General features: G+C 38.8%; 1 protein-coding gene across 2 annotated transcripts; it reads right to left on the reverse strand.

The window, feature by feature from the left end:
- Positions 1-1,493: 1,493 nt before the first annotated feature.
- On the reverse strand, positions 1,494-26,953 carry IP6K1 (inositol hexakisphosphate kinase 1). 2 transcript variants are annotated; one of them, XM_034441368.3, is made up of 6 exons: positions 26,705-26,953; positions 15,058-15,403; positions 11,341-11,551; positions 9,992-10,164; positions 9,412-9,587; positions 1,494-7,199 (listed from the first exon to the last, which is right to left on the reverse strand). In XM_034441368.3, the coding sequence occupies exons 2-6, from the start codon at positions 15,278-15,280 to the stop codon at positions 6,693-6,695; spliced, it is 1,290 nt and encodes a 429-aa protein (XP_034297259.1). In that variant the 5' UTR covers positions 15,281-15,403; positions 26,705-26,953; the 3' UTR covers positions 1,494-6,692. The 2 variants fall into 2 exon arrangements, with proteins under 2 accessions (XP_034297259.1, XP_034297249.1); XM_034441358.3 differs by having other exon boundaries at positions 26,627-26,898.
- Positions 26,954-27,270: the final 317 nt, after the last annotated feature.

A 27,270-nucleotide genomic window follows, 5' to 3' on the forward strand; every position in this document is an offset into this window, starting at 1 on the left:
CAATGTAGAATGAGGGACTTTTAAATTGGAAATGGCCTTATAACCCTTCCCAGATTGATGGGCAGCAACAATTGCTTTTCTAAGATCATTGCTGATGTTTTTCCTCTTTGGCATTGTGTTAACACACACCTCAATGCTGGAGACCAGCAAACCCCTAAAAGTTTGGCTTTTATAGAGGTAGTCACACTGGGTGATGATCAGTTGATCAAGGGCACTTGATTAGCAGCACTGGCTGCTGCATAGCCTCATTCTACATAGGGAAGCAGTAAGTATGTACTTTTTCACACATAGCTTTTCAACTTTGGCTTTCTTTTTGCAAGATAAATGACAATGTGGTGTGATGTGCCATGTTGTTGTTCACCTGAGGTTGTATTTACCTACTTTTAAGAATTGCTAAGACGATTTTTACTATGTCCTGGTATGTAAAAACAATAGAACTCAGAGTGTATCTACTTTTTCATGGTATGGCTTTGATGATTAAATAGCATAAATTATAAAGTTATGATATATCCTTAGAGAGGATAAAATTTAAATGCATTTATAACTGCTATAAAGATCTGAAGTTGTATTTCTTTATATTTTGTCTTTTTTTCTGTTTCTCTTACTTTATTCTTTTCTCGGCACTTTGCTTCTTAAATGTTTTTATTCTGTAATTTTTTTTAAAATAAAAATTAATTCAAGGTCAGGTCAGGAACATGTGCAACCTAAGATCCAAAGCAGTACTCTGCAGTGGGCATGGGTGCACATCCTGCATCTGTTCGCACTCCCTTAAAGAACTGGGCCTTTTTCTGGGTTCACTCAGGAGCCATGCAAGGAGATAAGAGACATGTTTACACCTGCTTCAAGGTACTTGGTGCAACCTAGTGGTGCTTTCTTAATTTAAATATATACTTTCCTGGGGATCAGGCAGCAACCTGGGAGCCTAGAGGAAGAGGCAGCTTTTGTTAAGGAGGTGAAGACAGAGGCAGCACCTGTGCTTATGCCTTTTCCTTTCTGAATTCAAAACGTTATACAATTATAGACAGAACTGTTCAATAAATTAATGGTAATTAAAGCTTGTATGTTTAAAATTGAATTCAATGTTTTGTTTTTGAAATTGTTTTAGAATCCATTTAAAAAACTGTATTCTGCTAACTAGATTTTGAGCTGCACTTTTTCATTAAACAGCTTTGAAGAACCATTTCTAATCATGTTCTCTAAGGGAGCATATGTAGCACCCTTTCAGCAATTTTTGTTACAAAGAGCTATTGCTGGGGTGTAGAAGTCACTCTATCAGAAAGTACGAAAGAAAAGTACATTCTGAACCACAGTAAAAGCTGCCTCAGATTTCTTAGGGTGTTATTATCTCAGGCAGCTCCCAGGCAGTAATTCCAAACCTTTTTGACTCACTTTCTGCTGAGCAATACATTCATTTTAACATGGTGTGTATCCCTGACATGGTTATGTTTATTATGCCTGATAACATGGAAATAACCATACAAAGACAAAAGCCAGTCAATAAATGTCCACATTTTATTTATATACACGTAGAACTTTATACACAACAGGAGAGCTAAAGGTGCAGTGAATGGAGTAAGATACTGTTATTTCTCATGCCCAAAAGCACTGAAATAGACTATGGAAAATATACTAGAAATCTGTAATATGATGCAGCCTCCCTCCCAAGCAAGTCGAAAAGGTGCTTGGCGGGAGCCGCTCCCTAGGGTGCAGTTCTGCTCCTTGCTCTCACAGTAGGTAACATTTCCTCCCTTTCAAAGCAGTTCTCATAGAGACCATTCTGCACCTACACTTTTCAAAGTATAAAAAACAATAGTTTGCTCCTGAGATAAGCATGCAGTAATAATACAAATACAACCAAAGCCGGAACCTGATGAATGACTCTTTCCAGACTTACTGTAAAACAAGGAAAATACATAAGCCTAGAGCCTTTCTCCCCCTCCCCTCAATCAGTAAGTTAAAAAAAAACAAACACCTGAAAGCAACAAAGCTTGCCTCTCTTTTTTAAGCTTAAAAGGTAAACTGTCTGTTGAGACCCTTTTCCAGCAAGCAATAAAGCAGGGTCCTTTGCACTGGCAACTCACGCCCACAGATTGTACCTCCGTGTTATATCCCCAAAGCCGCAGACTGTGTTGCGTTGTCAGGTATGCTCCATGGTCTTGCAGCAAGCTGCTGGTGTAGCTCCCGAACTAGAACTTAGCTAGCTAGCTAAAGTGCCTTCCCCCAGTGGGAGCTTCTTTTTGGCCTCTTAAAGCACACCAACAAATTGGATCTGTGAGAAGCAGGTAGGCAGCTGGACTCGGATTCAGTTTATGATTTGGTCCTCTGTGGAAGGATAGGATGCCTATGGGAACGTAGCTGCAGAAAGGATAAGGCTACAGAAATCGAAACTAGCATTCAGTCTCTACCAGCTTTTAGTGGGAAACTTGGAAACCTTTTCTTCTTTCAACTCTCTTAAGGTGCAAAAAACAGATACGGTTAAGAGTGTCAAATTCGAATGTAACATGTTCTCCTTGACCCAGAGATCTTCTTTGGAATCACAGACGGAAGATTCTCCAAAATCAACTCTCTTGCTACTTAAATGGAAATACCTGAACAAATCTTTCAAAAAGATCATGCAGCAGTTCCAGGCTACAAAAGGTGTCAGTAAAGAGCATCTGTTCTAACTGGAAGAGCACAATCTAACTTAACTGAACAAGATCAAAAATGGATGAAAAGCACAGTGAGTAGTAACCTTAGCTGAGGAAAGAAAGAGACACTTCCATGGCAATTAACTGCCATCCGTATAAAATAAATTGAATGGTGAACTCTCATTTGGCCTTTATTAGTAAGATAAGAGAACCGTGCCTATGTATGCTAACAGTGCCTATGTATTGCTAGAGAGAGAGCTGGCTATGTATTCCGGAAGGCTGAAAAGCTGATTCATCATCTATATGAAGGCAACTACACAGTACGTGCAAAATCCTGCTATAAAAGCCATCACTATTGGACATAAGTATCAGCAAACCGTAAAGGGCAATAAACAGGCTCTGCTGTTCCAGAAGGAACAGACTGAAAAGTTTATTTACAAGAGTCCTCAAAAGAGGACTTGAATGTATATAATGCATGCAAAATGGCTTTATTGAATACAGCTCTCCTGATCAGCATCCCCTTTACCAAGTAGGTTCAAACTCTCATGTGGTCCGGACCTTCTGTGAATTTTAATATTGGATTGAGTAGACTCCTGTTTTCTGAAGAGTTAGAAAATACAAGGGAAATATCAATATCCCAGGCTTAACCGCAGGAAGAAAAGGACAAGTTGCTTTACATCAACTTTAAAGCCAACTAAATGTCACACTGAGAGTTTCATTTTTATTTCTGCAAATTATCTCAGAGATCTACACAACCCCTGCAATAGAGCTTTCCAGTTCAGTGACAACACCCCTAAATAGCATGAGAATCCTGATTACTATTTTGTGTTATTCTATCTTCCGTCATGAGGTAGAACCTACAGAGAAGTGGCAGATTACCATCAATAGGGTCAATGGCCTCTGTGGTTAAAAAAAAAAAAAAAGAGCTAGGCTGCAACTTTGAATGTTGCATTTTGCTTTACTGATTATATTAGCCTATTAACGCTACAGAACAAAAGAAGAACTCATGCTGTAGAAAAAACAGAGGACAAGAACTTTGTTTTTAGGTAGATTGAATCCCATTTGTTTTGAGGAATGGACCATGGATGTCCATTCAAGCATCTCTGGTCTACTCACCATGGGACCTATTCTTTCTTGGACAAAGTTCCACAGCTGTTATGTAAAACAGCACCAACGGGAACATCTTCTTGGCAGTTACGTGTTAAGAGATCCATAAACCATTTAACAGTATAAGCCCCAGAAGGGTTTACAAGAGACCCAGTATATTCCTTTCATTTGAAATGTGCACTTTTGAACTAACTTCTACATTCCTCAAGGCATATAGAGGAAAGTTGATGAAGGCAAATATTTAATTTTCTACCTTTGGATTTGTTTGTATACCTTTTATTGCCTTTTAGAAGGCCCTATTACTCTACAGACATTATTTCAATTCAAAGCAAAAGCCAGACTGCAGAAGATGGGTTTGTCAAATGTCTTAAATCTAATTTGTATGATGAAGTCTATTTGAATTCACCTGTATTGACAATCTGGTTCTTTTCCTAATAATTCCTACAAATGTTTCCTTACAGTTTTGCCAGTGCTCTCCCAGCTATTTTAGTGCTGATAAACTGCCCAGAAGCATATGTACACATTCATACATAAGCTCTGCAAAAGACAAATTAAGGGCATGTGTTTAATAAGCACCCAAGCTGATAAACTAACCCCATCTGCAATTTCTGACATTGGTTGCTTTAACAGTAAAAAAAATCTTCAAATATACAAGGTACTCACCAAAAACAATAACTGTCCTTTTGCTTATCTTGAAATTAAAGATTTGAATCTGGAAAGCTTATTGCTGTAGAACAAAAGTGTGCTTTGCAGTTACACTGTTTGAAAGCAAACCACAATGCTAAAATACTGACAAAAACATATTCTTACTATTTTTTTACTTCTGTATTAAGCAAAAAGAATTATTAATCTAATGAAAACCTGGAACAGAAAAGGGAAAAAAGCTATTTACAAGCTCTAGAACTTGCAGTGTAAAAATCTGAATGGTTCAAAAGTATTTTATACATATTTGTTTTAAAATGAGGCAATCATTAGACAGGAAGTAAACTCTGCAGAGTGGCTTTCTAGATCAATTTTTGTTGATAATAGCTGAAGGGATAAAAATTCCCTTCTACCGTTCAAACTTTTAAGGATTTTTCAAAGGTACTGTTTAGCTAAAATAGAACACAGATATGATGCCACAATCTCAAAACATCAAGAAGTAACTCACAGAATACTTTTTTTTTTAAGATCCAAGAATCAAGAACAGTGCTGGAAGAATTTCATTACTTTCTTCCTAGCATAAATATGTTTGCCTTGTGAAAAAAGCAAGACCTAAGATTAGTACTGAATTGGTCAATGCACCAAGATGACTCTCTCACCTGCCTTTCAAATGGCCTCAGCAAGATTTGCTTCTGCAGGTCCATATTGGCACTATAAAAAGTTCAACCAGAAGTTCTTTGATGAAAAAAAATCCCAAAAATGCTTGCAGGTATATCTATAAAGGCCATAAACATCCAAAGGGAGGCACAGATTCTACACGAGTTTTAGTCCAATACTAGTTCTTCTTAAGAACATCCACAATAGCATCGTGAGATAACTGTCCTCAATATTAATGACATGACATCAGTTCCCCATGGTAGCAAATCCCTTCCCACAAAGTGCATTTTCCAAGAGGTCTAGTAGTGCATTTATCTCTGCTAGGTCTAGCCTTAACCACAGCAACCATTCTCTATAGTCCATAAAACCCTTCTTGGTGCTGTTTTTGCTTGCAAGAGCTGCAAATTTTCTATTATGATTTTCCATTCAGAATGCTGTCAAGTTTAACTTTACAAATTATTGGCGTGTCACCCCATGTGACAGAACCCCAAAATGTGATTTAGTTGCATTCAACTATTTACCAACTGTAGGAATAAGGCCAGCAAACACCAGCTCCCTGAGGTGAAGACAAGCACAGGTGGTAGTACTCTTTACCAGAAGGCCATCATTCAAAGCCAAACAGGTTCTTCCATCCACAATGGGAACAAGTTTCCAAAACAAAAAGGTCAACTTTTCATCAACTGCCTCTTGAGTGCTTCACTACTGTGGATGGAAGCTGTGTGGGAAGTATCATTTTGGCAGGGAAGGCTGTTGAAAGGAAAGGGAAAGAAAGGGAAAGGGAACGACCATTCAGCATCACAGGTTTTAGGTATGATTGAGACTGGAGAAGAGGCTATTGGGTCTACCAGAGGAAAGAATTCATACCTGATAAAACATCATTAATCCCAGAAAGTATTTTAAGTATTTTTAGTGTCCTGTGAAGACAGACATCAAGACCAACTGTTGTGGACATCTGATTAGGTACTCCTGGAATTAATCATTTCAGTCAACTGCAGGAAATTGGGGAGGTATGGAAGCTTCATCAAAATGATGCAAAGCAAAATCATTAAAGCATTGCACTGGTTTCCCTTTGGTCATTTATTTCCCCAGTTGGGATGATCTGGTAATGACCAGGTTGGAGAAGATAAATGAAATATTATATGTTCCCTCTAGAAGAGTATTTCACATCTGCTCAGGGGCAAAAACAACAGAGTAGGGCCTGTGTAAATCATGTGCATTGATCAGCCCCCAAAGCTTGAATGTGAATGCCCATTTTGAACAAAAAAAGAGAAGTTCAAACCATTGTGCCTCGCTGGAAAGTTGAAAGGCAGTGGAATATTGGAATCCCAACATCTACACCCACTCATCTTTTTCTGGGGAGGGGGAGGGGGGCAGTTTCCACATTTCTGAAAGACAAGGGCTATACACAACAAACAGCAAGCCCCAGACAAAATGCCCAATGTTGGGGCCATGAATTGATTTCTCCCACAAGGAGTTCAGGCTGGATAGTGAAAACCAAAAACCATTTTGCCAGGATCATCCAGGATATCAAGTCCTTTGTCAAATACATTGAAACAAATTGTATTTTCAAAGCAGAAGAGTCCACTTTCTCTGTACCAATAGTGGTCCTCCTGTCTCTTCCTATCCTTGGGAGAGAAAATTGAAGAGTCCAGCCCAAGGCTACTGATTCTCATCCCTCATCTGTCCTATTATGTTGATAAGGCTCTCTAGTCCAAACACATATCCCATATCAGGGCCGTCATGTACAGTGGGGTCATCCCGAAAGCCTTTGAATGTGCTGTGTGCGAAGTCAATCATACGTACATCCACCTTGGGCTGGAAGGAGACGGATTCTGTGCTGCCGATATCTTGTAATTTGTCAGCGAGGGAGAGGTCCACTTGTTTTAGGCGCATCTCTGCTTTGCGTTCCAGGTATGTCTCACATCGGGTATCCTTCCCGTCATAAATAATGAGCAAGGAGCTGGAATAGAACCGATAAGAGGCCTGCCTCTCCAATACAGCCTTTAGACTCTGCAATTTGCTGAGGATGGGATCAAAAAGGTCCTTTCGTAGCTCTATGCCGTTGTGCAGGTACTGGCAAAGGGCACTGCGAAAACCCTCAATGGAAAGACCTCTGCCATAATATTTGTTCCTGCACAAGTAGTGCCCTGTATTCATCTGATAGACCTACAACACAAGGAGAAAGCATGCATTAGTTTAGAAACAGAGTCACATTTTAGGACGGTTCCTGATCCATTATTATATTCTAGCCTCTGTCATGGAAATGTTTGTATTTTGAGATGGCAGCATTCATAAGGATTGGCAAGAGGAAACAAGCATTGGATCAATCCTTCAAAATATAGTTTATACCAATCAGAAAAAAAGGAAGTGCCCTATTCTGCCAATTTAAATTATTACTAAGGGCATTCCTCTCCATTAGACTAAGTAGCCCAAAAAGCCCATAGTACTAAATCAAACGCAATATACTTCAACAGTATTTCCAGGCAGATTGCTTTGTCTCCGCTACATAACGCTAGCAGGCTACTTTAGCTAACTGCTAGCTGCAGTTCAGCAGTTCAAATCTCACCGGCTCAAGGTTGACTCAGCCTTCCATCCTTCCGAGATGGGTAAAATGAGGATCCAGACTGTTGGGGGCAATAGGCTGACTCTGTAAACCACTTAGAGAGGACTGTAAAAGTATTATGATGCGGTATATAAGTCTAAGTGCTATTGCTATTGGATAAGAGTAGAAGCTTTAGTGTTTCCACAGAGGAACAAAACCTCTTCAATCTCTTTCTTGGAATTAGTAAAAACCCTGCTAGATTTTTTTTTTAAAGCCTAAGGAGAAAACTGTTGACAGGGTAGATAAATGCTTTTCAAACTAATTGCCCTGGGTGTTCTCATTCCTAAGTAAAACATCCCACAAAGGCTATTAATCAAACAAGTTACAGAAGGAACAATTTCTTTTAAAGTCAGGCCATTCACATCACCTTGGAAAGTCAGAGTATGGCTGTAAAATCAATAAAAAGTTTTACAACAAAAATATTATCCCACCTTGTCACCATCCAGCAGAGGGCACCAGCATGTAAGGCATAAAAAAATACCTATCTTAAAAAAATGTCTCAAATCCTCTAAACCAGAGATCAATATGAGATAGTGCTCTGACCAACCTACATTCCCTGTGCTTTGAATGAACAGACTTAGAAAAGGAGGTTAGATCCATGTTACATCTTTTCATTCTGAGAGGCAAAACAGAATGCAATTTCCTATACTAGCCCAGTATAGTAAGGATTGTTTTATAATCTCAGGCCAGGCCTGTTATTCCAGAAAGCCCCATTACTTTTATGGGAAATAAACTCTTATCAGTTGGAGTGCCTCTGCTGCTCAGAATTCAAGAGGACTAAGTTCATTTAGCAAAGGAAGTTCACAAACACTGCATTATTCTGCAATTCCTCTATCCTAGCGGTCCCCAATCCTTTGTCTGCAAGGATTGGCAGTGGCAGTGCATGGCAGCAATGGGAGGAAGGGATGCATTCATACTCTCAACCTAATCTCACACATGCGCAAATGAAACTTCCCATGCGTGTCTGCTTCTTGCACAGCCCGATTCCCAGGAAGCTGCAGACTGGTATCAGTCTGTGGCATGGGGGTTGAGGAACCTTGTTCTACCCCACTTAAAAATACAATTCTATATTTATTTGGAAATAAATCATATCATGCCTTATGGATATATTCCATGACAATTCACATAGCAATACCACTAAGACTTATATATCGCTTCGTAGTACTTTACAGCACTCCCTAAGCAATTTACAGTCAACATATGGCCCTCCAACAATCTGGGTCTTCATTTTACCAACCTCAGAAGAATGGAAGGCTGAGTCAAACTTGAGCTGGTCAGGACTGAACTCCTGGCAGTTGGCAGAATTAGCCTGCAATATTGCATTTTAACCATTGTGCCACCACGGATCCTAGTTCGCCTAGGATTTGTCATTCTTTTCCTCCACCGAGATCTGAACATTGTTCAGTGGTCTCAAGCATTCCTTCTCTAGGTTTTCCTTTTACCTCACAGAGTTGAAAGGCTGAACTTGGATGAAGAGCTTGAAGTTTGTTTGGTTTTTTTGCAATATTTGCTCATATGCTTTCAAACAAGTCTAAAAAAATGTGATTGGTTTAGGGAAAAATAATGCGATATGTATTCTGTTAATATAATCAGTTTTGTTTTTTTTATCCTCTCCTTCCACGCATGCCCTGTTTCCCAAATCTGTTCTGGCTGGACCATTTTTCAAAAGTGGAGAAGGAAGAGATTCCAGGTTTCTGCAGAAGTTGGCAAAATATCCCATGCTCCGTACACAGGAAGAGGCCAGCAGCCACATTTTGTTTGTGGTTAATACAGTACCTGCATTCCACAAACTCGGACTCCTAGTGTAGCCGAGGTGCTCTGTGCACACTTCTTCATCTGCCGAGCAGCCTTCTCCTCGGAGGCATCATCCCCATGTTGTCTGGTCCCCATTTTCAAGTCAAGCACACAGGGAAATTTGAAATGATGCACCACATTCTCCAGCAAAAGAAATTCTGAGGTGCTGGTCAAGGATAATTTATCTCTCTATTGGTTTCCATTGAAACATTAGGGCTTGTCTCTTGCTTTCTAGAGAACATCCTATCACTGAGCATATGTTCAGACAGACCAAAGAATTCAAAGGAGGAACAGGGTACTGTATGTACAACTGGCCACCAAGAGATATGAAGAATGTCAATTTTCCCTGTCAGAACTAATATTTGCGTATTCATGACTGAGTACTGGAAATGTACAGAAGAAAACAATGTCACAGGGAACATATTTGCACCATTATAGTCAGTACCCATGGCATGAAGGACAAAAGCAGACACTCTGCTTTTAGAATCCTCACAGATATTGGATAAAAGTGATCATGTTGTAAAACACTATAATATGGCAGATTTTGCCATTCGGAGGATACTGTAGAGCTTTCGGTCCTTAGACTCCGAGCGCATGCGACTCAGTTGTTGCTTGTGGCAACGCAAACTCCAGGGATTAAAGCTGATCTTCTCAGAACTAACACTACTATTTCCATCTAGCATCTGAAATGGAACATCTGAATGGAAGCTCTTGAGGCTCTTTGTGTCCTGGATGCTGTTGGTACAACATAATATGACATGACATTAAAAAGCTCTGCAATCATTTATAAGAATTGTTACAGCACAGAATAACATTTGGGTTGCTAAGCTTAATTCTGTTTTTCTACATAATTCTCTACCATATCATCAACATATTGGCCGAATATTATATTCTTTTTGTGTAAGTACCGCGTTTCCCTGAAAATATGACCTACCCCGAAAGTAAGTCCAAGCTTGATTTTTACACATGCGCCCAATATAGGTCCTACCCTCCAAAATAAGCCCTAGTTAAGACCCTGCCCACTCCAGAGTATACGGAGCAGGGCGAGGCGCACAGGTAAAAGTTAAGCTAGGGTTGGGATGGCGGCGGTAGAGCTGCCCTACTTACCAGGCCTAGCATACCCCAACACCTGCCTCACCTTGCAGGCACTTCTTTTGCAGCCGCTTGCCGCTGCTCCCACGCGTTACCCCTAGCCTCCGTTTCACTGGCAGAGGCCCTCTTGAAAGGCCTCTCCAGATTGACGCGCACAGTGCCTCCCCAGCCTCGTTTCACTGTCAGAGGCCTTCCAAAAGGCCTCTGCGGCTGAGAAACGAGATCCGGATTGATGTGCGCGTCGCCCTCAGCCCCCGTTTTGCCATCAGAGGCCCTTCTGGAAAGGCCTTTGCAGCCGATAACAGAACTCCGGATCGATCCTGAGCTCTTTTATTGACTGCAGAGAGCTTTCTGGAAGGCCCCTGACAGCAAAACAAAAGCCAGAGGGCTCCGTGCGTGTCAATCTGAAGTCCGTTTCTCAACTGCAGAAGCCTTCCTGGAAGGCATCTGATGGTGAAATGGAGGCCAGGGGTGACGCGCATGAGCAGCGGCAAGTAGCCACAGAAGTGGGCCGGCAGCGTGCTCCTGCTGGGTAGGGCAGTCGGTGAGTCAGTAATTAGACATGCCCTGAAAATAAGTCCTGGTGCCTTTTTTGGTGGCAAAAAAATATAACACCGGGTCTTATTTTCAGGGAAACATGGTATTAAGGCGTTTGGACGTACCTGCCAGAAAGCCAATGCCAATCTCTTATCATGGATCTTTGATTTTTAAAAGAAATCCAAGAGGATGCTTAAGAAAAGGAATTTCTTAATTACTCATTAGAAGGAAAGCAAAAGAAACCAACCGCAAACAACCTCCCCCCAAAACATAATCCAGTACCTTTCCGAGGTCTCAGAAGTGAGCCCTGCTTTCTCCTCCTTATGCTCACTACCACTGCCTGATTTGTTGAGGCTCCTGCGGGAGTGTTTACGACGTGGCTGGTCCCTCTCTGGTGTATCATCTTGCTCCAAGACTTCGCTCTCCACATACGGATATGCTACCAGGTTAATGTAGCCATCACTGTCTCCCTCAAAACAGACAGACACTACACCTGCCAGAAATCAGCCACATGAAGCATGCCTCACATCAGATTTTTAAATTAGTAGATTAGAAATAATAAAACTACTAATGATTTTCCCAAGGAGCAGACTGGACAATGAAAATAAGGCTCAGAAATCCATTTGTAGAATTACCAAAAAGAAAAAGAGAGGGGCAAGAAGCAAATCTCTCCAATTTGAATATCTCGTACCATAATGTATTTATATAATTTTTTTTAAAAAATATTCTCTATAAATATTTAAGTATTTCCTCTTTTCAGTGGGTTATGTAAAGCTGCTAGGGGTTGGAAAAAATAATGGTAGATCTCTGAATGAGTTGCAATAGATCACTAACTGTTTCTAATCCTCACACAATGATATCTGGGTACTCATCGCTAATTTGTTCTGGGAGGAGTGATGAGTACTAAAAACAATGAGTACTGAGCAAACCACATGACTAACCACATGACCCTTTATTTTGGCTGGAAGAAATAGCAAGTCACAAGGCAGCCAATGCCAGCAAGTTTACCTTACATGTCAAGTACCAGGAGAAAGACGAGTATTGAGACGAGATTTTTGCTTCAAAACAAGTACCAAATTCAATGAGTTTTGAAGCAGTTGAGTACTGAGGTCTGACCGTAGTTTAATTATCACAGTAAAATGTCTGACTTGTTCCCCCAGACCAGGGTTCCCCAAAGTTGGAGAGATAGCAGAATGGGACAATTTAGCTTGAAGAGCTAAATCAATCAATTTTCCATCAACTGTTGGAAAAACTGACCAATGGAAAAAGGAATGTATACAAAAGAGAGAGAGATTGAAATTCCACACTTTAAAATTTTCTTTTGATTTGGCAGGCGAGAGATATGAAATAGGTAAAAGTCTACAGGTGTAAGAGAAGGACTGGCAGAGCCAGGGGGAGGAGTAAAAAGAAGGATCAGCCTAGAACCGTGATGGCGAACCTATGGCACACGTGCCAGAGGTGGCACGCAGAGCCCTCTCTGTGGGCATGTGCACTATCACCAGCTAGTCTTCGCGCGAAGACCAGCTGTCCGGCACACATGCGCATGACAGAACCCGGAAGAGAGCAGCTGTCCGGCGCACATGCGCACAACAGAACCCGGAAGACCAGTTGGCCATCGTGTGCATGCACACCAGCCAGCTGCTCTCTTCCGGGTTCTGGTGCTCCTTGCGCACACATGTGCACACGTGCGCTCCAGTTTTGGCACTCGGTGCCAAAAAGGTTAGCCATCACTGGCCTAGAATCATTATAGCCATAAACAAACTAAGCCCTCCCCCTTGATTGCAGTTGACTCTTACCTAACTGTAACCATGTGCTGACCATTAGCTGAGAAGATTGCTGTGTGTAAACTTTTAGGAGTACTGTAAATCAGTTAAATTGAACCTTCACATGTGGACCTGGTCTTCTGCACCTGACAATAGCACAGCAGTTCCTGAGTGATGACCATAATGCAGCCTGACTGATCCAATTTTAGGGGGGAGGGAGGGTGTTCAGCTGTTGCTAAGTGAAAATAACGGTCATAAAATGAATGCAGCGTTTGTTAAGCGAACCCACTGTTCTCTGTTGCACGGTTTTACCCAAATTCAGAAGTGCTGGGTTTTAGCAAAACCATCATCTGACTGTAGCATATTCACAAATGCAGCCATTTTGCCAAGCACCTGAAATGTGGTCACATGACCATGGGGGGGGGATGGGCAAATCAGAACTTCAGCTTGTAACTCCCACTTTTATGGTAGGTTGTAGCTTTGAATGGACACTCAGTGACCAGTTTTAAATCAAGGACTACCTGTATATTCCACAACAGCAAAATCTTTTCTGCCAAATGGCAGAAACTATTATCAAGTTTGATTTTTTGTGAAGGGATCAATTTACGGGGTAACATCCTCATCCAACTTATATCCAGCTTTTCCACCCAGATAAACATTGTCTACAATAAATATTGGCCACCACTGATCCACCTAATGCAACAATAAATTTGTATAACTAAATTTTTGTTACAGAGGTAAACAAAATGAGGCTGAGGGTATATATTTAAAGAACCAGCTTTCAAATTCCAAAGTGGCATAAGTGCCTTTTTCGGGACTAGAGGAAAATATAGGGCAGCAATTTACATAATGATTAATACATTAATCAATTTAATGATACACTGTAAGAGCAACTAAATGTACTTTGGAGTCCGTTCTATGAAAGGTACAATAAATATTTCAGTATATCTAGCATAGATTCAGCTTGTTATTAATTACTGAGTTTGTGCCCAGATAATGCCTTCCATAAGTCATTCCTGTCCCTTTGATGGCACACTCACAACTTGCACACCAAACGTAATATTAAAGCCTTTCCCTTGTTAAATATTTTCCCAACAGTTTTAATAGGAAAAGCTATGTGGAATTCTGATACATTTATTTTCCTCATTTGCTGTAATATGTTGAATATTTTAAAAAATCTGAAGCATTATAGAAAGAGAAAGGTCTGAAGATGTGCCTATGTCTGTGTGTCTATGGAGAGTCTCAGTCATCCAGGTCACAGTTGTCCCAAAAGTGCTTTTTTCAAGAGGCAACTGGACTTTCTGGTTTTTCTTTAAAGACATTTCCCTTCCCATCCAAGAAGCTTCTTCTGCTCTCAGCGGATGGGAAGCGAAACATCTTCAAAGAAAAGCCAGAAAGTCCAGTTGCTTCTTGAAAAAGCACCTTTAGGACATTTATGTCTGTGTGTTTTTTCATTCCTTTTTAAGCTTTCAGACTTGTAGCTGTAAAGTCTCATCTATACCTGTAAGTGATACCCAGAGATGGAGCTCCATTTTTGTTCTCTTTTAAATTTATCAGTCCTGATTTTTCTTGAAAGACTTAAAATAAATTGGATTAGCAGCTTTTCTGGTCCACAATTGGTTCAAGAAACGGAATGTAGCAATTATTTGTGATACAGTAATGCGTGATCTGAAAATTTAAGGAAGACTTTATGTCTACCCAGCCCACACTTTTAACAATTTAAAGCAGGACAGGTTTGACATACTGTAGGCCTGTTAAAATTATGATTTTAACTAGAATGACACAATTCAGTTATTTATAACACTAGTTAAAAAGATCCAATTAATCATCACTTCCTAATACAAATGCAGACATATTGTTTGATATAGCTATTCTTCTTCTTCTTCATCAGAACTTATACGTGTTTCATTTTGAATAAGTCGGTACACTCTACCGATTATAAGGATTTTTGTTAATTTTCAACAAAATCTGATTTTTTAATTTTGTAGCAGAGCAGAAACATTAAGCAAGCTACTTCCATTAATTATGCATGTTTTTGCTGTAGTATGCTAGTATATATATCAGCAAATAGCTTATTTATACTAATTTTTATGCTTATTTAAGTTTTATACCAAAGGAAAAAGATTCAATGAAATAAATATATGCCTTGTAAAATTGGTAATTCTTTTAAATGAATCAAATACAAATTCTGTTGTTTTTATCTTCAGGTGTTTTTTCAAGGTTTTTGGATGCTTACCTTTATACTCAGGTGTGAATTCCTTCATTTCTGGAGGCAAAGATTCATAAAAGCGTTGTTCCCTGGTTATGAGAGGTTTGCACACAGTGTGGTCATCGTAGCGCATCATGCTGCTGTGGCCGCCCACCTGATGGATGAAAGGCTCCAACAGGACCCCTCGGCTTCCTGTGTGGGTTGCGTTCTTGCCATGCTTCCCCACCTCCATGGTTTGACAAACACACATTGCGTAGGGCGCAAGTCACACACCTGGGGCATGGGGAGAGCTGCATGTGGTGGAAGGAGCAGTTTCCCAAAGAGAAAATTATCACCCCTCAGTTAGACCAATAAATGATTAAGCACCAACAGCCTGCAAAACAGAGAAGAGATGCCACAGATTTTGGTCAAAAGCAACGTAATAAATCCTATATTTTGCTGTAACAATTGTCCTTATTGCATCTGATGAATTGATCCCATGTCAAGAAGTCTGAATGGGCAAGATTTGTTCTAAATTGTACAGTACATCCAATTATACAGTTAAGCTCTTATTTACAATGATTTGTCCAATATAAACTAGGCAATTCTTTCACCATTATAGCTTATGGGAACTGAAGACGTGGTCCTACCAACATGTAGCTTCCTGATTTATAATAATAGATCTCTAACATCAGAAAAAGATGCATTATTTCTTTTTAACAAAAAGTCTCACTAGCACTCTGGCTTTCACCAATCTCAATTCCTATAAAAAATGAAATTCTGCACTCACTAAATTAAGGAGGGAGTAAAATTATAATGATCCCTAAATCGGATTGGCTTCACTGATTTGGAGTTCTGTATATGATAGCTGCCACCCTTTGTTTTTTTGTTTTACTCCTTTTTAGATTAAAATTATACATTGTATATTTGGCTGCATTTTTAACTTTTCCCAGTAAAACCTTCAAGTGCAACTGTGCATAACTGTACAAGTAACCCTTTGGATTCATAATTTTTTTACAAGTTTTGTTAAGTTCTATGGCTTTGGGCAAAACTACCAAAAATATGTTTCCTTTTATTTTCTCTGTTCTCTCTCTGTTCCTTCCAACTAGACCGAAAGAAGAATTTCTTCAAAGAATGTGTTAAATTATCCAGGTGTATGACCTAAGGTATGTTTAGAGGTTTGAGCTTTATTTGCACTAGCTTAGCAAAATTCTTTATTTCAGGAGATTTCCAGGAAAAATAAGTTTATTGGTTGGGAGACTTACTTCTCTCTGAAATCTACAATATAGTCTTTTATAGCAACCTCTAAAATTGAAAAAAAAAGTTATATACAGATGACTAGTTATTGGGTCTTTAACTTCTTTTCGTTTAGTCACATACTTTTTTCTTTTTTGTACAGCTTTCTTGATTTTTAAGGAAATACAAAGTTAAAAGATAAACAGAAAAAAATTTGAAAAAAGAAAGCTCGGGAAAGAAAAGGAATAGAAGTGCAGAGAAGGAAAAAGGAAAAAAAAAAAGAAGGAAGAAGGCCAAGTTCCCCTTTTTAGGACAGCAATAGCACCAATGCAGATTACCGTATATTGAGTAAAATAGTTATGGTAGTTTTGTTTTATTATACTTTAATTAATTTATCACCCATTATCAAAATGTGACACTAGAGTGAAGTATCAGCTTCAAAATAAATAGATATACTTTGTACCACATGTACATTTTAAAAAATGTGTAACTAGTTTTGGCCTAGGCATATGTGGATTACGTAGTTTAGACTTCATTTTTATTAACCACAGAGGCAACAGAAAACAAGTGTCCTTGTATTATATAGTCTAGTAAAATAAATGAAAATGAAAAGTTGATTTTATATATTTTTCTGTAATTGCTGGCAATACCCCCCAATCCCCCCCCCCGCAAGTTATACATGTCTACATTTCAGTCCATTCTAGAGACTTCAGAATACAATCAACTGTTCAGCACAAAATACAGGAATCAAGATGTGGATGTAATATAACATAGTGGGTACTATAGCTACTAATGGCTCAGAGACATCCCTATTCAAGAACAAATTAATAGAAACACTTCAAAACAATTCTTGTCACTTTGCTATATTGACAGCTTTGGCCAAAATAAAATGTTCAGTGTTTAAACTAGTTACACAGCCTATTTGTAACTAAAACACTAGCTGATTTTTGAATGACATTGCCATCTAAAAACCGTTAGATAACCATCTGCAATTGTTCATACTCTCCACAATTTCATCTAAGTGACATTCACATGTAATGATTGCCTACATGGAGATATTTTTATACCGAAGCATTAACCAAAGTGGGTTAAAAGTGCAACAGTGGAGATAGGAATAAAAAATTCAAAAGAGAACTTGGAGTGGGAGAATGGAGCTCTAGTTCTTATTTAATTGACCTTGCCATGCTAAAATAATCCAAATGTTTCAGCTTCAAACAAGAAGGAATAGCTCAAGGAGAATTATACAACATTACCCGAACATTCTGATGAAACAGCACACACACACAAACCCGTAACCTTAAAGGGGAAAAGCTTAATCATCAATCTAACTAAACATAAAACAGACGCAGTCTAAATGACTCCAGATTTACAAAATCAACAAAACAGCATAAATAGACAACATTTCCTTTTCTCTAACTATAGTCTGAATATTAAATGCACACTGTTATGGGTTCCAAACAGATCGTATCTACATTTGCATGCTGAGGACCCTTACTTAAGAGAGCCAGTTCTCACCATTCATACATGTCTTGAAGGATTTGTCTTTCAAACTAACAACAATTCTAAACTTCCTGTGCAGTTTTTTTCTTTTCTCCCTGGTCTACCTAGTGGAGCTGATACTCAGGAGCCAAATCACATAGGTAGTAACACATTACATCTGCTTTTTGTCTCAGAATAGTTGCAATATGGTATGAAATTAGAAGACATTAACACCTGTTCCTTGCCAGGGTCACATCACTCTCTGATTGTTTTAGAGCTTTTTAGTGCTCCAGGAATTTGATCAATCCATTTCGGGCACCTGGGAGATCTAAAATTTTTCAGAGGAGCTCGAGGGGTGTGTTTGCCTTGAGCTCCGGTGATCAGTGTAACAGAGGTTGTCATTACCTCCATTGCAAGCTAACTCTGTCCAGGAGTTTAATCCTGACCGACTCAAGGTTGATTCAACCTTCCATCCTTCTAAGGTCGGTAAAATGAGGACACAGATTGTTGGAGGCAATATGCTGATTCTGTAAATTACTCAGAGAGTGCTGTAAAGCGCTATGGTGCAGCTTTAGTGCTACTGTTATTGCTACCTCCTGGAACAAAATCTTGGATAAAAAGTGCACATGAATGGCCCCTTTCAGAACCCTGATCCTTAGGGATTCCTTGTTTCTCTGAAGAACACCAGGAAATATAGCAGCACAAATGACATCTAGAACACTCTGGAGAAAGACATAGAATAAATCCAAATGAATATATGTAAATGAGCCCATTTATGCCACATTCTAGCAATAAGAATGACAAAATACAGTTGTTTTTCCACCACTATTGTGTCAGATTGCCAACCAGCAGCCCTTTTAAAAATATTATCTGGAAGAACCTTAAACCTGAAAGTCTCCAGGAAGTGGATGGTGTTCTCAGTTCTGTCAACACTGCCACCTAAATCTTAAAACCATATCCTGTAGGCAATGGAAGTAGCAAAATGTGTCTAGTTGGCTACACCAAGATAGCCGTTACTATTCACAGAAAGAACAGTGGAAAAAAATGAAGGAACAGTATTATGAACTTGAGAAATCAGACAGAAATTCAAAAGCACAAAAGGCTTTAATTAAATAATTAGGAAAGATTTAGAGGAAACTAATCAGTCACAAGATAACTAAGAGCTATAAATGACATGACTGCAAAGATCAAATTGGAGGAGCCACTGGTGTTCATGTGCAAATATTAAGATCACAATTCAAATATTCTGCCCTGTTACTCTATCCTTAATGAATGAAAACAAATATTATATTTAAAATTAATAAGGCAATATAAAATATTCAACATAACTATTTTTGAAGTTTAATATACATATATCATGCTCAACAACTCTGCATCAAAATTATTTGTCAGATTACCCAATGTGATCCATGCTGTAAAACTCAGGTGGCCCTAATCATTTACTAAACCTACTTGAGAAAAGCTGTTTTGAGATTTAAGCAAAAGGATTAAACACTAGAAGTATAAGGAATTTGTAAACTACCTTAATGATATGAAAATGACTATCTGTACATATCATCTGTTCATTCTTTCATTAGCCTCAATTTTCCCAGTCAATTTTCTCTGTTAAGCTGCTGTTTTTTGTTAAAAATCTTTCTGAAATCACTACGGTATCTTTAGAGCATAAGTTATACACAGCTATAAAGTAGAGCACAAAATATAGTGATGAACATCTTTCTATAATCAGATAATTAAAATAATGTGCATGTCGATTACTCCAACTTGTCACCTGGATTTTACAAATGCTGGTATTGTATAAAGAAATGAGTAAGGATGCAATACAAAGCAATACAAAGAAGGTGTACACAAAACAGGCTTCCAAATATTTTATACTGGTTTACACAAGCATTTCTCTGCAATGTGAAAACAGGTTGTGTTAACCTTGTTACAAATGTAATTCAATATTAGAAATTTGAATTAACAACTTAAGTTTTTTAATGACAACCTATTACTTCTGTTATTTTTTTCTAATTTGCATAAGAACAACCATTTTTTGAGCAAATCACTGTGAAATTCACTTCTTCTTTTCACCAAATTTACCATTTCCTAGTACAGAATTCATTTCTCACATAAGATTCCATGTTATTATTTTATAACATTTGATTGATTTATTGATTTCTTTCAAGTCTCCCAACAATGCACTCATCACTACTGTAACTGGGTCTATCTAAAATTCCCTTTTGAGAGTTTAGATTAAGAAAGGGCAACCCTTTAAATTATGCTAATAAACTACCTTGCTTATCTGTAACTATCTTACTCAAAGAACATGGACTGAAAATTATTCAGTTCCTGCACAAATCATATTTCCAATAATCCCGAGGAAACAGAGAACATATGTAGCATGGTAGCATTCTTTCTTTCAGGAATTGAAAGCATATAGAGGTATAAACACAGTTATCATGATGGTGTTCTTTTATTGCATAAAGTGTGGAACTTGGCCTACACTTATATCACCACCATTGTGAGATGAATGCAGTTAGATGGCTACAGGAAGCTATTTCCATTAGTAAGACATCTTCATTAAAATTACTGTCAGTGATATGGTAATAATATGATAATCAAAACCACAGTGCAGAAACAGTCTTCATTCAGACAGTTAATATCATTCATGGCACAACACAGCTGTGTAACTTGGGACTCCTTTGCTTACCAAAGCAAAGCAGGACAGGACAAAATGCAACTGCAGACTGGCTGGGTTGTATACTATTCCAGAATTTATCAGTTATTGAAAGCAAGATCCGGTTGCAGTTTAGAAGCTGGAGAAACAGTGCCACTGTTTTCTATCCTCTTTGTCATGAAAAGACTAGATATCCCATAGAATACAAAACTGTTACATTTTAGTAAGTCATTCTTGCTTTCTGCTTGTACTACTAATAACAATGTATTTTAGGAGACAAAAGCTGTACCTAAAGTAACACTGAAAATCAGACAGACCACAGGTACCTATCCCAGGACTTATCAAAATAAGGCTTATGGAAGTCAAATTCTAAATTTTGAACTAATTTCTGAGACTTCCTTGTTTTTCAGCTCCTCCTTTTGCCCAGTCTCCTTATATCATACGTCACTACATCAACTCTTCCTAAACCAGCCAAGAGTAAATATTTTATAGACTTCCTCCAATCTAATCCAAATGCTGCAAGTATGTGCAGAAGTCCTCATGGTATTCTTACTCTATAAATGAAAGGTTACAAATAAATCCTTTGGAGACACTGCATAAACAAATGAGAGCAAATGATTCACATTTGCCCAAGGGCCATCCTAGTGTTTTGGCATAATACCTAATAGGAATGAAACTTATTCTTCCTGTTATGTCTTTGCAGAGGAAAATGTTGTATTATTCACCTTTTATAAACATCTTATTTAGATGGTATGCTGAATTATATATACTGCTAAAGTAATGTGAAGCAGCAGAAGAATAACATAAGCTCTACCATTTTTTAATGTGAAAACTTTATTCTCAAAAATGATGAAAATCCTTGCATCTCAAACAGTACTCCATGGTACTGTATAAATTCTGTTTCTAACAGAATTTCTGTTGGCAGTCACAGACAGAAAAACTAGACCTCTCTCCAGAAGAAAGCTGAATATAGTCCTAAGCAATATGAAATAATACCATGTTCATTTGCTATCAAATATTTTTCCAAATTAGAATGGTATGTGTTGCCTGTAAAACCAAACTTCAGCACAGTTCCATAGGAATACCAAGAGCAAAAGTAATATAGAGCCACTATGGCAAGGCAATCTTACTGCCTCAAACATATGAACATTTCCATTACATAATTTGTATATCATAATACAAATATTATGTTCTCATATAAATAAAATTCTTATATAAAGAATTTTCAGTGACAGTGATCAAAGATAAAAAGCAATACTGTAGGTGCAATCTCAACACAGACTAACAGATTAATTTTACCTGCCTTGGTTCATAAAATGTACTTTAACATTTACATTAGCAAACATTCTTGGAAAAATCATTTCAGAACTGGCATGCCAATGCCAAAAATCTCCTACTAGAAGGCATCATTTAGCCTATAAAGTCTGCAAACACACACCACTTAGTGCGGTATTCAAATTATATTAAAACTTTTTTATCCACTTTGCTTAACAAGAAAAACACTCCAAAACACCTATTTGGGCAGATAATCCTAAAGCACAGGCAGATTAATGTAAGAATTTGTATTCTTAGGCATCAGAACCCAACAGTTTAGGAATTCACTACCATTTAGGACTAGGTCAGAAGTAAACAAGTTTACCGGTACATTTCTTTTAAAACTAATCTGACAAGCAATATAAGACCCACTAGACAAAATTCTGTACCAACCACTGCATTCTTCACTAACTCAAGTTTCCATACATGTGACACAGAAAATATAGGAATATTATTCCATCTGAACACAGTTTGTGACTAGATTTCTACTGACATCAATTATGTAAGCACTGCCAGTATGTCACTGCTTCAGATTCTTTCAGGCATATTTAAATCAAAATTCTATACAGTGAACAGGGGAAAACTGAAAACATATTAGACAAGGTGTAGGAATGAAAGGCGGCATAGGAATCAAAATTTAAAGTCTAGCATAGACAATGAAAGTGTTAAATAAATTTTAATTATTTCAACCTCAAGTTTCATTTTCAGGAAGATTTATATCTCATCTGATTTTTCATCTTGAAGAATTTACCAAAATATTAAGAACTTACATTGGCAGTGATGCAAGCAAATGGCAATTAAGATATGATTTATCTAGCACTGAAAGGTCTTAATCAATGTCTTAACCATCCATTGTTTTCCAAAGCCAGCCAAACTGATCTGCTTCTAAGAAATGTTCTCAGGCTCCACGAAGCTTCCAAGAGTTTAAAATCTGAGATGGATCAAAAAGGCCAATCTTGATGTGCTTTACCATTTGACTATAACAAATATATATTAAATAGTACATTTCCTTTATATTACAATTTATTACACACAATGATTTCTATTTTAAACAATCCTACATCAGGTTAATTAAATCAGGTCCATGCATCATTCATAGAACACAAAATCCCCCCAATCTTAAGAAAAATGACTTTTTACTTTGTTTTTTTTAAATATATGGATTTTATGTATTAATGAGACCTTCCCAAACAGTACAAACAACCAAATCTTATCCAATCACATTCAAGCAAAAGATTATCTAGGTATTTCCATTGGTAAGCAATGATTTCTGCTAAAAGCAGATGTAATTAAGAGAATACTTTTAAAAATAAAACTGAGGTCAAACAAGTCATATTATTAATTGCATTTTTATCCCATAAACACCAGCTATGGGGAAGCCTGGCAGTCTAAAGACAGTGAAGAAAATATAAGCTAACTTTTTATATTCCTGCAAGGAATATAACAAAAAAAATTCTTTCTGAAACTGCATGTTTTTTTTTTAAAGAAATCCTACTGTGATAAGATAGTTCATTGTGGTTCCATTACTGCAGTTAGCCAAGGCCAAGGAAAACAGAAAAGGGAAACAGATAAGGTAGATGGACTGCATCAGAGGGAAGACAGGTCAAGATGACCAGGAACTGAACCCGACTTAATGGCACCTACTATTTAGGAGGAGAGAGATTAGAAACTCCTTCAGATATACCGTGAAAATAGTACCACAGATGCATAAATACAGAAAATACTCTCAAGATTACTGTATCAAATCGCATGTAGAGCACTATTGCCTGAAATTTCAAACACTTCTTCAATCTCAAGAGAAGCATAGCATTCACCAGATCTCAAGTAAGTGAAAGGCATTCATATCATGCTGCCTAGATTCTTGAACAAATTATGAACCTAACATATTCTAGAGGGCAGTAATAAGTGAATTTTAAATAGAAACTGAAAGGCAATTCCTATTTATCTTGATATGCTAATAAGAACAGCATTCTAAGCAATGAGAATTTATTTCCAGCAATAATCTAATAATCATAATTATCAATATTATCTCATTGCTAATTACTTGACACTTGTCAGTGGACTGACAAGATCATTTACCAAATGTATCCATAAACTTATATATATGCAATTTTAACAGATGCTGTTTATTAAAAAAATAGTTCCAGGCAATTAATTAGCTGATTTCAGGCATACTCACTTGCTCTTCATAACAAAGATCTAGACTTCATAACAAACTTTTCCTAGACTTGCAACTCCTGCTCTAAGAGCAGGTGGCAGTCATGGCTGGGAAACCCTTCATGTGGTACGTCAACTGTATCCTGGATCATTCTGTTCTTTCAGTCATTCATGTCCAGGTAATCTTCTGCTTGGATTATTGCAACATGTTCTACATGGGGCTACTCTTGAAGAGTATTTGAAAGCCTCAATTGGTCCAGCATGGACAGTTATGGGGGTCCCTAGGGTGGCACATGTAACATCACTGTTATGAAAGTGCACTGGCTGCCAATCTGCTTCTGGGGCAATTCAAGGTGCTTGTTACTACCTTTAAAGACTTTTTTGCCATGGGTATATGACACAGGTAATGAAACTCATGGCATCACGTTGCTATCACGTGACGTATCGTGACATTTCCCCAGAACTGGGGTGGGTGTGGCCTATTTGTGATGCATCCAGCCCACATGTTGCCATGTTCTTTCTGTGCCAACTCAGAAAGCTCAAACTGCCCAAGAGCTGCTGATCCAGTTCTACAGAGAAATTATTGAGTCTGTCATCTGCACCTCTATAACTGTCTGGTTTGACTCTGCAACCCAACAAGACATCCACAGACTTCAGAGGATAATTAGAACTGCAGAAAAAACAATTGCTACCAACCTGCCTTCCACTGAGGACCTGTATACTGCACGAGTCAAAAAAAGGGCTGTGAAAATATTTACAGACCCCTCGCATCCTGGACATAAACTGTTTCAACTCCTACCCTCAAAACAACGCTATAGAGCACTGCACACCAGAATAACTAGACACAAGAACAATTTTTTCCCGAATGCCATCACTCTACTAAACAAATAATTCCTCAACATTGTCAAACTATTTACTAAGTCTGCACTACTATTAATCTTTTCATCGTTCCCACCACCCATCTCCTTCCACTTATGACTGTATGACTGTAATTTTGTTGCTTGTATCCTTACAATTTATATTGATATTGTTTCCTGATTGCTTATTTGTACCCTATGACTATCAATAAGTGTTGTACCTTATGATTCTTGACAAATGTATCTTTTCTTTTATATACACTGAGAGCATATGCACCAAGACAAATTCCTTGTGTGTCCAATCACACTTGGCTAATAAAATTTTTTATTCTATTCTATTCTATTGACACCCCTGGTCTAGGGTATCTGCAGAACTGTCTTTCCCCAATGGAATTGGCCTGCCCCACTCATGCTGGCAAAAGGGGGGCTATTGCAGATCCCAATAACCAAGGAATTTCAGCTGGTGAGATACTGGAGAAAATCCTTTTCTGCCACAGCTCCTGCTCTTTGGAACATCTTGCCACAGAAGATAAGATCCTCTCTTCAGCCATCAAGAAAAACCTGGCCATGCCAGCTGACATGGGGTCCTGAAGGAGAAGCTGTTGGCTGAAGGTGGAGCTGTTGTCTACCCGTAGACAAAGCATCCCCACATCTCCCCTCCAAACTCTTGTTTTTAGTTTGTTTTACTTTTTGCTATTTTAATCAGTTTTTATATTTATAACTTAATGTTTTAAGTGTTTTATCTTGTAAGCCGCTCAAAGTTGCCCTGAAATGTGAGATGGACAGCAAATAAAGTTAACATGATGCAAAACTATTTTAATGAAGAATTATCTACACTTTCTAAATATCTGAAACTTGCTTCAAGTCGGTAGAGGATAAGCATATGTATAACGTTAAAATGATTAACATATAAATGGGGAAAAAGTTTGCAGTACTGAGAGGCCCTCGGAAAAAGTCCAATTCATCACAGTTCAGTACTAGTTCCCCGTAGAGAGCTGTTATATAAACAAGAATCAGCCTAATTCAATTATCATTTTTTTTTCATTTTCTACTATTTCACAACTCTAAAACATTCACTGTCCATGGAGGAAAACCTTTTTGCTGTTTCCCACAGTGCTTTGGATCGGGGCCAAGGTGTTTTTGCTAGGATGGAAGTTCCAAGCCAAAAAGTCTCCTGCCAAAAACCAACACAAATTTCTCAATAAATTTAGACAACTTTGAAACTTAATACTGTTCTTGCTAGTCCTCCTGGTGGATGGGAGAAAGTTTATGGCATCCCAAGTACCACCCCCCCCCCCGAGCAAAAGTTTCTGTACCCTCAGCACACTCTCCCCCACCACACACACACACACACACTCACCTATCATCCTGCAGATGTCACCAACATCTGTCCCTATCATTCCTTACAAGTCCCCCTCCAAAACGAGCCGGTGAATCTCACGGCCAGGCTTCATTCATCAAGGGGAGGCAAAGAGCGGAACGGAAAGCCACAACTTCTTTAGCTTCTACCACAGCTTCTCCCTCAACCCCCACCTGGTGCCCTCCCTACTTGGATTATATTCGACCACCCGACCCTCATAGCGCCAGTCGGGGATGATGGGATCTGAGGTGAAGCTCGGTAAAGTCGTCTAGAGGGCGCCAAACGGGGGAAGCTGCTCAACAGACACCTGTGCCATAGGCTTCTCTTGAGCAGCTCCAGAAGAATCGTCGTCGTGAGGACACCTTCGGCAGCAGCCCTCAGCCAGGTGGCTTTGCTGTCCTACCCGTCGGGATCCCTCACACCTCCGGAACCGGCCTTACCTTTTCCCCTACCAGCACTCATTCACTCCCCGATCCCCTCCCACATCCAGTTCGGAAAAGGCGCCCTCCTTTTTGGGTCCGGATCGCTTCCTACGGAGAACAAGGGCCCGAAACTCACCAACGTAAAATTTCCCCCTGCCTGGCCGGGGGGCGCTGCTGCTGGGTCCCCCCAGGCCGGCTTCAAGACTTCCCTCACCTGCTCCCTTACAGTTCGAATCAACAACAAGATGGCGGCGCCGGGAAGGTGGGCATTCTGCCGTCATAGCAACCGTGGCGCCCAAGGTCCACCTCCAAGGAAGCTAAACCAATCGCATGTTGATGCATTCCAAGCTTTCTATTGGTTCGCATTTTTATTGGATGACGTATCCGTCACTTCTCCAAATTCTCTGCGCCTTCTTCCCCGTCTCCGGTTTTCCAAGGCACGCTGCGCAAATGTGACGAAAGCAACCTTTTTGCGGGGGCTATTTTCTATTGGCTAAGGATGAGTGACTCACCAACCAATCATAAAAGCCTTTCGCTGCTATTTTGTATGTCCCTCTTGAGGCTGCTCTTTTAACAATTGACCTCTGAGCCTTCCTAGGAAAGTGATTCTTAAGCTAACTTTCCGCCGCTTAGCTTCTGAACTCTGGCATGACATATTTTTCATACTATCTTATCTCTTAGGAGACTTTCTAATCTAAATGTTTTACAAACTCCAGCCTTATCCGGGCTGTCAAAACCTGCCCTCTGACTAAGATTGCCTTAAATTTTACTTTAAAAAAA

Source organism: Pantherophis guttatus, chromosome 2, assembly GCF_059756535.1.
Source record: "Pantherophis guttatus breed Tessera chromosome 2, ASM5975653v1, whole genome shotgun sequence".
NCBI lineage: Eukaryota > Metazoa > Chordata > Lepidosauria > Squamata > Colubridae > Pantherophis > Pantherophis guttatus.

Bases quoted from the DNA above. Each gene is read 5' to 3' on its own strand.
- IP6K1 (XM_034441368.3), bottom strand. From the start codon at position 15,280: ATGTGTGTTTGTCAAACCATGGAGGTGGGGAAGCATGGCAAGAACGCA. The intron at 10,165-11,340 runs GTACTGGATTAT...TTGTACCAACAG, and splicing joins ACTTCTGAGACCTCGGAAAG to CATCCAGGACACAAAGAGCC. The intron at 7,200-9,411 runs GTACTGTATTAA...CTTGTGTTGTAG, and splicing joins TCCGAGTTTGTGGAATGCAG to GTCTATCAGATGAATACAGG.